The 12,897-nt window shown below is 36.4% G+C and overlaps 1 protein-coding gene across 3 annotated transcripts in view; it reads left to right on the forward strand.

Annotated features, from left to right (window-relative positions):
* UBR3 (ubiquitin protein ligase E3 component n-recognin 3) overlaps window positions 1-12,897 on the forward strand; it is a 256,549-nt gene that overhangs the window by 123,332 nt on the left and 120,320 nt on the right. For all 3 annotated transcript variants that reach the window (XM_055379137.2, XM_055379139.2, XM_055379138.2), the window contains exon 24: window positions 7,448-7,536. In XM_055379137.2, the coding sequence (XP_055235112.1) occupies window positions 7,448-7,536 (89 nt within the window). The remainder of the gene's footprint in view (window positions 1-7,447; window positions 7,537-12,897) is intronic.

Here is a 12,897-nt window from a genome sequence, read left to right on the forward strand (position 1 = left end):
TTCTCTGAGGTTATAAATACTATTCATTGTTTTAATTTCTTTATTATTTAAGACAAATTTGTCTACCAAAGCAACAATTATAGGGGAAGGGTACACATTTCCCGTTAGGGAGGGTCCAAAGAGATCACATCAATATCTTAATTTAAGAACCCAGGACCTTTATCATCTCAATCTCTTTTATATAGGTAAAAATCATTGTCAACAGAGTTATCTGGACTACTGTTGTGAGCAGTATGACTAATACATTATTTAGCAGTTTGAAGTGTACTTTAGAGGTATTTTCTGGATAATTTCATCTTCTTAGTTACTTTTAAAATTAAATATAGGCAGTTATGGGTTAAATGATCAGTGGAAGCAAGCCTAAGATGGATCTTACTTGATTTATCCGTTTCTCATTCACTGGGTGTCAGTCAAGCAGTTTTCTAGACATATCTGTGTCTGGTGTTGGACTTCCTGACCTCGAGGAATTGATACTATAATGGAGAGACAGACTGGTAAACAGATAGTTTGTTAGTAGTGTTAACATAGTGTAACAGATACTATCTTAGGTACACAGGGTGTTAATGGGAGTAGTAGGACATAAGGCTAAGAAGGTAACCATACATCGTTAACTGGCACAGGGTATAAATGGTTACAGGGAAACTGTGGAAGGATTTTAAGTGAGGAATAATATATAGGATAATTACATGAGGGTGGATTAGAGTGGGGTAAGACTGGAAATTGGGAGAGCAAGCTACTTAGTCATCTAGTGGGGCAGGTGTGGCAAGGGTCTGAACTAAGACAGTGATGATAGTAAAGAGAGGAGGAGATGTGTATGAGATATTTAGCAGGTACAAGTTGTTAGACTCGGTCATCAGGTTGATGTGAGAAATGAGGGAGATGTCTTGAATGGTGCCCTGATTTCTGACTTGAATAATGTTCCTTTTACCAAGATAATGGAGTATAGGAGGGGTCCCAGGCTCAGCAGTAAAACCGATCTGTTCAGTTCTGGACGCTACTAAGTTTAAGAGGGACACCCAGGTGAAGATGTCCAGTCAGATATAGGGTTTAAAACTTAAGGGAGAATTCTTAGAGCTACAGATTTGAGCAGCTAGGTAGTAGTAAATCCTTGTATATGGGAGAAGGTTTACAGTAAGAAAATGAGAAGACTGAATATAGAACTCAAGGGAAAAACATTAAAGGGAATGACTGAGGAAGGGGTACCTACAAAGGTGACTGATGAAGGGATGGCTGAGCAGAGTAAGAGAAAAACTGGGGTGAGTGGCATTAGAGAAGTCACAAGAGGAAGTTCAGAAAGCAAGAAACTTATCAAAATTGTTAAGTGCTACAGGAGTTCAATAAGATTGGCCATCCTATTTGATTTGTTAGTTAGGAGGTCATCCTTTGGTACCTGTATAAGGAGCAATTTTAGTCACATATATAGTTACACTACATCTCTGATGTAATTAAAAGTTTGTTGGGAGGCCGAGGTGAGTGGATCACAAGGTCAGGAGATCAAGACCATCCTGGCCAACATGGTGAAACCTCGTCTCTACTAAAAATATAAAAATTAGCTGGGCGTGGTGGCGTGTGCCTGTAGTCCCAGCTACTAGGGAGGCTGAGGCAGGAGAATTGCTTGAACCTGGGAGACAGAGGTTGCAGTGAGCTGAGATCACGCCACTGCACTCCAGCCTGGCGACAGAATGAGACTCCATCTCAAAAAAAAAAGTTTGTTATAAAAAATTTATATTAATATATGCAAAAGCTTATGGTAGATTAAGAATTTAGGAGAATTCCTAAATTGGAGTTATAAAGAACTAACACAAAATTTGTTTCCGTGGGAGAAAGGACATTCAGTAACATATAATTCAGATGACCATTCATTAAGTTTGAATTAGTAATAGCCTAGAATGTAATAAATCTACTGACAAAATTAGAAGGTTGAAAATGAGGTAAGATTGTTATTTTTGTTAATTAGTGGTCTCTCTTAGTGGTCAGATCCTTCTTTCTGTTATATAATAGTATATCCTTTTGTTTTGAAAGAAGATAAACAGTGAATCAAAATCTGTTTTTCTTGATTAAGGGAATTTTGTAATTATTACTAATAATGTGATATTGGAGGACATAGTTTAGATGCTGCTTTTACAAAGGCCCTGATGCTATTGTAATAAATAATATTCTAAAAATTTTAAAGGCTTTCTTTGTGATAGGTTTTGTTTTCTTTGAACAATGATGGTATTGACAAGGACTTGAAACTAATTTTGTAGCAGACAGCTAAGGATTAAGATGACTCTATTTGGATCTCACTGTGCTTCTCACATTTGTCTTTCCTCTGGTTTCGTTTTGGATTTTCATAATAAAGGCAGAACAGTTCATAAACACTTAATGAGGATCCATTTCCAAGTACTTCATCTTTAGACAAACTCGGCATCACTTTCATAATAGATTAACTTAATAGAAAACAAGATGCAAGCAGAAAACATTAGATGGTTGTAATAAAATGCAGCTTCAATGTCTTTAACTCAGGAGTTAATGGAAAATTTTTGAGTTGTCCTGAATCTGCCAGAACTTGTATATGTTCTTGTTAATGGCCTTTATTTACATTTATGCCCATTTAGAAAAGCAATAATCTCGATTAAGAAAACATTCACAACAATGACATCCCATTTCTGGTTAGTATAGAAACCTGCTATAGAAATGCATTTTAGTATTAGTGTCAAGCAGTTACATTTGAGGTTTTCTTATGTTTAATAGATTTTTTAAAAGTACACTCTATGGACATATGTATTCTAATTGTAAGTGTACATGTTTAAAGGTGAGCTGTAGAGTGAGTGGCATTAATTAAAGAAGTATGGCAAAACTTACAGATTTACGAAGTAGTGATTCAGAAGACCAAAAATGTAGTCTGTCAATGCTGTTGTTGCTCATAGCATTTTTGGAGGTCACTTAGAGTGCTTTGAGCATCTAGAGCACATTTTTCTTTGCTTCCATTTCTTCCATTGTGGCAAATATTTGTCCTTTGAGGATGGATTTAATTTTAAAAAGCTTTTTATTTTGAAGTAATCTTAAACTTACATAAATGGTTCAGGAAGTTCTTTGTACCCTCAACTATCAGAATTAGCAGATTGATAGTGGTATTTGAGTATGATTTAGATCCCAAGTTTTGATAGTTGTCCCAATAATGTTTGGTTTGTCTTGTCTTGTCTTGTCTTGTCTTGTCTTGTCTTGTCTTGTCTTGTCTTGTCTTGTCTTGTCTAGTCTTCTCTTCTCTTCTTAATTCATTTCTTTTCTTTTCTTTGAGACAGGGTCTTGCTCTGTCACTCAGGCTGGAGTGTAGTGGTATGATCACGACTCACTGCAGCCTTGACCTCCTAGGCTCAAGTGATTCTCCCGCCTCAGCCTCCTGAACAGCTGGGACTACAGGTGTGTGCCACCATGCCTGGCTAATTTTTAAAAATTATTTGTAGAGATGAGGTCTTGCTGTGTTGCCCAGGCTGGTCTCAAACTCCTGGGCTCAAGTGATCCCCCCGCCTCAGCCCCACAAAGTGGTGTGATTACAGGCATGAGCCGCTGCTCCTAGCCCCCAATAATATTTCTTTTGTTAGTTATTTTTTTTTTTTTTTCGTTTTTGAGACAGAGTCTCTCGCTCTGTCACCCAGGCTGGAGAGCAGTGGCACGATCTCGGCTCACTGCAACCTCCGCCTCCTAGGTTCAAACAGTTCTCTGCCTCAGCCTCCCGAGTAGCTGGGATTACAGGTGCTTGCCACCATGCCCGGCTAATTTTTGTATTTTTAGTAGAGACAGGGTTTCACCATGTTGGCCAGGCTGGTCTTGAACTCCTGACCTTGTGATCCACCCATCTCGGCATCCCAAAGTGCTGGGATTATAGGCGTGAGGCACTGCGCCCAGCCAGTAATATTTCTTATAGCAGAAAGATCCAGTTCATAATCACTCCTTGCATTTAATTGTCATGCCTCTTTGTTCTCCTTCAATATGGAAGTTTTTATTTTCATAACCGTGGCACTTTTAAAGATTATGAAGCAGTAGTAACATTGTAGAATATCCCTTAATTTGGGATCGTCTGTTTTCCCTTTATGTTTTGACTCAGTTTATACAACTTTGGCAGGAATGTAAATGAAGTGTTGCTGTTTTCTTTTCATTGTATCCCACAAGCTGTTATATGATTTCAATTTGTTTCATCACTGGTGATTAACTTTGATCATGTCTGCCAGACTTCTTCACAGTCAAATTACCTTTCCCACCCCACTTTACAATTAATACATAATTTGTGGAGAGATACTATGAGATATTGTAATATACCCATTCATATCAACTTTATATTCATTTATTTTTATCAGTGTGGACTCATGGGTTCCTATTTTATTTTATGGGTTATAATCTCATATGCTTGTTATTAATTTTGGTGCTCAAATTATTACAGATTTGGCCACTAGGAGTCATGTCAAGCTAGTTTCCGGGTCCTTTTGATCTATTCCCATCATTCTTTGAGCATATTTCTATTTTCTGGGGCAATAAGATGTTCCAGGCTTGGCCAGGTGTCGTGACTCACACCTGTAATCCCAGCACTTTGGGAGGCTGAGGCGGGCAGATCACCTGAGGTCAGGAGTTCGAGATCAGCCTGGCCAATGTGGAGAAACCCTGTCTCTACTGAAAATACAAAAATTAGTTGGGCATGGTGGCGCGTGCCTGTAATCCCAGCTACTCAGGAGGCTGAAGCACGAGAATTGCTTGAACCTGGGAGGCAGAGGTTGCAGTGACCTTAGATCGTGCCACTGCACTCCAGCTTGGGTGATAGAGTGAGACTCCATCTCAAAAAAAAAAAAAAAAAAAAAAGATTTTGGAGGCTTATCCTGTACTTGGAGTCAGCCATTTCTCCAAGGAGTCCTGGTTGCTTTTAGGAGAGAATGGTGTTTAGAAACCCCAGTCCATGTGTTTATTCTAATGAAGTATAGCTGTCTCAGGCCCTCTTAGGACAGAGCTGGGGAAAATTGTGTGTGTGTTTCTTTGTTTGTCTGTGTTTGTGTTGGAAGGTAGTGTGAGAGAGGAAGGGAGAAATTTATATTTAGTTTTATGTCTGACTTTATGTACTGAAAACTGTGAGTTCACTCTGATACTTTCAATTCCAGTCCATCCCTCTAGGAGTCATTCTTGTTTTCTCTCTTTCTCAGTTTCCAGAGTAACTCTGTAACTCTCTACTTCCACAGTGAGATACCTGACACCTATAACTCTCTCTCTCTCTATCTGTGTATCTATCTATCTGGATAGATATATTTAACTTTTTTAGTTAAAAAATTACATATATTTAACTAAAATGTTATATATATATATAACTTTTTAAAAAATCAACTCCCTTATATATAACCACTTTCTTCTAATCTTTTACCATACAAATGCCCTCCCGTGCCAGGTTGTTGAGTCCTGACACTCTGTGCTAGGACATGTTCAGAAAGGGAAGAGAGGGGATGGGTAGATTTAATTTTTTGAAATGGCCAACATCATTGAGAGTTAACTTTGATGAATAAGTTGAGTGATCAACCTGGATAATAATATTTTGGCTCAAAAACAGTATAAAAGAATTGTTATAAAATAATAAGGCAAGTTTTTTATGTGGATCCTAAATTATCTGTAAATGTTAGAAAAGGAGTGTTAACAATTTTTTGAATATTATTGGCAAAAATATGTAACTTCTCATGGTAAAGTGGACCACAGAACTTGACTTTGTAGTTGCTCCTGATTATCCCCACTAATTTCATGGGAGCAAATGTGTGGATAATTTAAAAATTACTGTATTTCATTCTTCAGAATTTTGTATGTTATATCCTTGAATCATATCAGATTAATAGAAAAATACTTTTAGGTTTCCCATAACAGTGATTGCATAGACTCTCAGTTTAACACAATGCTTTGACTTCTATACTGTATAGATATAATAAATGGTCATTAAAGAAACTGCTGTAGTATACTCTGTCCGTTATGTTCTCGTGTCTTCTGTATTATGGGTATGACACAAAGGACATCAGTTCCTCTTTGAGTTTTGTTCAAGTAAAAATTTATCTCTTCCGTGAACTAACATATAATTTACCTTTTCTAACCTTTCATTTTTTCTTCTTCCTCTCCTTCACTTCTTGTTTAAATTATTAATTTAACTTTTCCTTACTGGGAGTGAAACTTTATGCTTACTAGTATTGTTAGCATCACATAATCTGAAGAAACCTGTCTCCTTTCTTTATTAGTTGACTTATTTTCCTATTCTTATGTTATGGTAACACTGTATTGGTGGATTTTTTTTTTTTGGCAACCAGTTGCAATTAAAATATTCTTTGGATGTCCATCAATGATAGACTGGATTAAGAAAATGTGGCACATATACACTATGGAATACTATGCAGCCATAAAAAAGGATGAGTTCATGTCCTTCGTAGGGACATGGATGAAGCTGGAAACCATCATTCTGACCAAACTGTCACAAAGACAAAAAACCGAACACCGCATGTTCTCACTCATAGGTGGGAATTGAACAATGAGAACACTTGGACACAGGAAGGGGAACATCACACACCAGGGCCTGTCGTGGGGTCGGGGGAGTGGGGAGGGAAAGCATTAGGAGATATACCTAATGTAAATGACGAGTTAATGGGTGCAGCACACCAACATGGCACATGTATACATATGTAAGAAACCTGTACGTTGTGCACATGTACCCTAGAACTTAAAGTATAATAAAATAAAATTAGCCGTTAAGCTACAAAAAGAAAAAAAATATTCTTTGGAAGTAGATAAGGCATACATAATAAATATAATATAGTGAATTAATCCAAGGGAATATTTAGGGCTTTGTAATACAGTTTTATTCTTATGTTGTGTTTGAGACTCCTTCACATTCTTTTACTTTATACAAAATAAACCAAACTTGAAATATGTCCTAGTAGAAATGGGGAAACTTACTGGCTTCTGTTCATTCTCTGTTAGGAGAGGCCTATTCTTAGGGTAACAGTAAATACGACTATTCTTATCTTTTAGACTTTGTTTATATCTAAACATCATAGCTTCTTCTAGCAATCAGTTTACTGTTATTTGTGCCTGGGGTTAAATTGTTAGTCTCTTGCTAAAAAAATATGTTCTTGCTCTTGCTACCTTCTGACATATACTTAGGAACTTGTGTTATTGGAAATCCAAATATTCTATCTACCTTAATTATTATTTCACATTTTAAAGTACATCTTGGCTTTTATTTTTATCTATTAAACCGGTGAGTTTGTAACCTTTTAAAATTAGTAGAATCCTTTTAAGGACAATCAAGTATTAGAAGAAATTTAATACATAATACAGAAAATAGATTGTTCTCACCTGTGTGCCAGGGGCTTTTCATACATTATATACTCCTGAAATACAGTAGCTAGGTCTTAAGCACGTCTGATACTTACAACTTTATTTCTGTTTAATCTAGGCGACAGAAGGCTAGAGAGAGGCAGCAGAAATTGCTTGCGGAGTTTGCTTCACGACAGAAAAGCTTTATGGAAACTGCAATGGATGTTGGTAAGTCAAAATTATTAGTTTAGAACTCTCATAATTATACTTATTACTTTAGGGATGATGTAGTCCAGTCTTTTACTAATTTAAAACATTACAGACTTATGATTTCTAGTGTTTATTTTGGTCTTTAAACAATATAGTGATGGAAGATCAGACTTTTATTATAGACTTTTATTATATTCTGTTGTTAGTAGCTGTAATTGTTAGGAAGTTCTTCCTGATGGTAGCAATATAGTATGCTCCTTTTGTTCTCTTCTGTTAAACGGTCTTTAGATTTGTGAGATCCATCAATGTACATTTACTTGTCTTGATCTTTTTCTGTGAAATTATCTTAAAATCCTTAAAATAGTTTCAAATGCTTCTAGTGCCTCTTTCTGGAATCCCTTCATTATTTCTTAAAATCAGGTGAATTTCTCATTTCCATTAAGATTAGCATTAGAATTTATACAGTGAGAGAGGATACCATGTTTCTGTATGATAGTAGCCTTTTACACACATTGGAGAAATAGATTAAATCTCAGTGTCAGTCTTTAGTTAACCAGGATATTCCCTTCCCTGACTATTTCTTCCATTCCAGCAAATTTTTTCTTTGATTTTTAGAAAAAATTGTGGAAAGAAAATAAAGTCATGCATTTAGTTAAAATACACACATATATGCATTCAAGCAGGCATGTACATTTTCATGCATTTTTGTTTACCTAAACTCATAACCAACTTCCTGAAGAAATGTATAGCGATCAGTTCAGATTTAGCCTAATGGGTTCTAAAACATCTAGTGTAGTTAATGTTCAGGATGTAACTTTGACAGAAAGAATACAGATTGAGCACCCCTAATCTGAAAATCTGAAAATCTGAAATCTAAAATGTGCCAAAATCCAAAACTTTCTGAGCATTGACTTTCCACTTGTGGCATCATGCCACAAGTGGAAAGTTTTTGACTTAAGATTCGTCTTTTGAATTCCTTTTCTGGCAATTTGTTGATTTCCTTTTCATTTGGGTCTGTTACTGGAGAGCTATGAAGTTCAAAATCTCTATTAGGTTTTTCCAGAGGGACAGAAATGGTAGGATATGTATATATGAAAGGGAGTTTACTAGGGAGAATTGGCTTATGTAATTACAAAGATGACATCCCATGATCAGCCATCTGCAAGCTGGGGGATGAGAAAAGCTAGTACCATAGTTCATTCCAAGTCTAAAACCCTCAAAACCAGAGAAGCTGAAAGTACAGTACCCGGTCTGAGGCTGAAGGCTGAAAACCCCCAAGAGGCCATTGTTACAGGTCTGAAAGACCAAAGGCCAATTTATCCATTTCTTTTAGGTTTTCCAACTGGTTGGCATATAGTTGTGGCATGATGCCACAAGTGGAAAGTTTCACACTTGACCTCTTGTGATGGGTTGCAGTCAAAACTATATTTCATTTACAAAATTATTTAAAATGTTGCATAAGGCTGGGTGCGGTGGCTCACATCTGTAATCCCAGCACTTTGGGAGGCCGAGGTGGGTGGATCACTTGAGGTCAGGAGTTTGAGACCAGCCTGACCAACATGGTGAAACCCGTCTCTACTAAAAATACAAAAAAATTAGCTGGGCTTGGTGGTGCACACCTGTAATCCCAGCTACTCAGGAGGCTGAGGCAGGAGAATTGCTTGAACCAGGAGACAGGTTTCAGTGAGCCAAGATCATGCCATTGCACTGCAGCCTGGGTGACAAGAGCAAAAAAAAAAAAAAAAAAAAGATTGTATAAAATCACCATAGCCTGTATGCATAAAGTATGTATGAAACATAAATGAATTTTGTGTTTAGACTTGGGTTCCAGCCCCAAGATATCTCTTTATATCTATGTAAATATTCTGAGATCTGAAAAAATCTGAAATCTGAAACACTAATGGTCCCAAGCATTTCAGATAAGGGATACTTAATCTGTACTGAAATTCTGTGTATGGAATTTATTTAGCATCAGTTGACTTTATCATATGAAAGAAGAGGGTTTAGTTTATTGACACTACTTTCCCTTTCTCGCTCTCTTCTTTACAAAAATTGATAATTATATTTTTGTTCTTTTACATGTTTAATATAATTACAATATTTACTTGTCGTTCTATTGTAGTAGTCAGTATCTTGATACCGCTTCATATAAAGTGAACTAATAAGCACCCCATCCTTCCTTTCCTCTTTTACCTCCTGCCTTTTTTCAGATACTTTTAAACTTTTAAATTGTCAAAGTTGCTGACATTTTGTTTTGCAGTCACATTAATGTCTTCCATATGAAGACATTAAAACAATGAAAAGTTTGTATTAGTATGACTTTTTGAATGCTGTTGAGTACAAGGCTAGATAATGTGCTACGTAATGGTTCTACATCAACTATTTTTGAGTCCAGTGGCTCAACTCCTGGACCCCTTCAAAGAGACTATCTTTAGTACATAGCCTCTTTTCTTCCAGTCCCTTGATTGCTAAACCCATACCACCTCTTATTTGTTTCTATATGGACCATGACTTTGTTATGTTGCCTTTTGTTTTCCTTGAAGTTCCCCAACTGTCTTTTTAAAATTTTATTTTAAAAATTTTATTGTAGCAAGAACCAATGTGCCTTTATGATATCTCTATTATTCTATCTACTCAATCATACAGTAGTCTTTTGCATGGAATTCTTTTCCAATGGACCAGTTCTTTTCCAGTCTGGTCCATTTGTTCTCCAGGCATGCCTTATAGCTATTACCTTAGGATTTTCCCCTTTTGGGATTGATAATAGAGATTCTTGCATATTAATGTCATCTTTTTAAAAAATCTTATTTTATTGGGGTGCCAATTCAAGTATATTCTTCTTTTTTTTTTTTTCTTTTTTAAGAGACAAGGTATTGCTGTGTTACCCAGGCTGGATTTGAACTCCTGAGCTCAAGCAGTCCTCCCACCTTAGCCTACCTAGTATCTGGGACTATAGGCATGCACTGCCATGCCTGGTTCAGATCTTAATAATGCATGTTTGGTAGCTAAACTGTCTGATTCTTTATTTCTGGAAGGGACTTTAGTCTACTCTCACACTTGATTGTTCATTTAGATGGATATAGAATTCCAGGTTGATAAACATTTTCTGTCACAACTTTACAACTGAAGGCATTGCCCTTTTGTCTTTTACCATTCATTTGATAAAAAGTCTGGTGGTAATCTAATTCTTACACCTTTGTAGGTGAGCATTTTTTCCTTTCCTGTGACACATTTGTGATTATCTGATCCTTAGAGATCTGAAGTTTTATCATTTGTATCTATGAGATCTTTTCCCATCCTCCTTAGTGCTCAATGAGCCTTTTCAGTCTGAAGATTCATATCTCTGAAACTATGAGAATTTTTTTCCCATGTTTTTTTTTTTTTTTGATAACTGGTATAGTCATCCTCCAAGAAGGTTCTGAATGATCCCTGTCTCCTGGTCCTGATGCCCTGTGTAGTCTTCTACATTGAAGTGCATGACCTATATGGCAGAAGTGAAGGTATATTGTTTCTCGTATTAGGTAATGAAAGACGTTGTGGCTTCTGTCTTTGTTACTTTTTCTCTCTCTTGGATTACTCATTCTGGTGGAAGCCAGCTGCCATATCATGAGTATCCCTGTGGAGGCCCATGTGAGTGAGGAACTGAGGCTTCTTGCCCCAACAGTCGTGTGAGTGAGCTTGGTTGTGAAACTTCCTGTCCCAGTTAAGCTTTTATTTAATTTTGTTATTTTTTTCTTAAAAAAATTTTTTTTTAATTAAAGAGACAAGGTCTCTCTGTATTGCTCAGGTTGGTCTGGCCTCAAAGCAATCCTTCTGCCTTGGCCTCCCAAAGTCCAGGATTACAGGTGTGAGCCACTGCACCTGGTGCCAGTTAAGCCTTTAAATGACTGCAGGTTTGACAGCAATTTCAGGAGAGCTCCTTAGACAGAACCATACCACTAAGCTGCTCCCAGATGCCTGACCCTCAGAAACGGTTTGAGATAATTCTTTTTAAGCCACTGAGCATCAGGGTATTTTGTTATACAGCAATACTTTCCTTCTTACATTTTATTCTCTTTTGGGACTCGTAATTGGATGTTGGATCTCCTAGATTGATCTTTTAATTTTTTAATGTGTTTTATCTTTTATATCATTTGTTCTTTTTGTTTTACATACATAGAGATTTCCTCTCTTCAGTATCTTGTTCTTACCATGTGTATAGAATTTTCTCTAAAAATCTTTCTGAAAGAGTTTAGGGTGTTTCTTTTTTTTCTTTATCTGTTTTTCTAAATTATCCTTCTAAATTGCTTGAAAAACTTATGTTAGTCTTTCATGTTGCTAGTTTTCCTCATTTGCCTGATGATTCCTGATTGTTCTGGAGAGGTGGTCTGGGTAGCTCTTGTGGGTTTATTTTACTGAGGTGTAAAGAGGTTTGGTCCTAGTAATTGTCTCTAGTCTGTGTACATGGGTAAAGTGTGTTGACTGTCAGATTTGGATTAGGGTTGGGAGAAGGGCTGACTGCTCTAGGTCAGAGCGCCCAGATGCTAACATTCACGTTAGAAGCCCCAGTTTTCTCTAAGCTGCTTGTTCAGTTTCTTTGGATAAGAATAGGCTGGTTTTTGTTGTTGTGGATGATCCGTTTTTTCTGTGAGGTAAGTGCCAAGCCCCCTGGATGCTCTGTTTAGTCAGAGTTGGGGAAGGAATTGGGGTGCTATGTAGTGAAGTCTATATACAGTCCTTCAAATAATTATTCTGTTTTCAGAGTCATTTTATACTTATGGCTCCTGTCTTCTGCCTCATGTGCTGATTCTGAGCCCAGAGTTGACATTCTAATGGATAGATCAATTCTTCCTTTTCTGTAACTTTCCGATATCACATATCTTTTCTCTGTCATCATGTCTCTTTCTCCTCCAGTCTCAGAAATGTTATTGACATCTCTTATTTGCTGGTGAAATTCTCTCCTACCACTTCATCCTTTTTCTATGTTCTGTGGGAATATTTCTTCATTTTTTTTTCTATCTTTATTTCAGTGGGAGTTTTTTAAAAAAGAATGAGGGACAAAAGCAGATATTTAGTCTGTAATCTTGAATTAAATACTTAATATGTATTATTGCAGTGTATAAAGTTAATTTTTTATAACAAAAGCACTAAATTTTTTATTAAAAGTTAGAAAACACAAATAATAAAAAAAAGAACTAATATATTTTTACTACCAGATTTCCTAACCTAGGTTATATCCTTACAAGACTTTTTCTAAGTACATATGCATATAAATGCATTTTTTACCAAAATGAGGTTTTTACAATGCTATTTTTTTCTTATGAAAAATTCCAAACATAGAGGAAAGCTGACAGAATAGTGTTGTGAACACCCATATACCAATATAACCATCACCTTGTT

The sequence above is a fragment of the Gorilla gorilla genome, chromosome 11 (genome assembly GCF_029281585.2).
Source record: "Gorilla gorilla gorilla isolate KB3781 chromosome 11, NHGRI_mGorGor1-v2.1_pri, whole genome shotgun sequence".
Classification (NCBI taxonomy): Eukaryota; Metazoa; Chordata; class Mammalia; order Primates; family Hominidae; genus Gorilla; species Gorilla gorilla.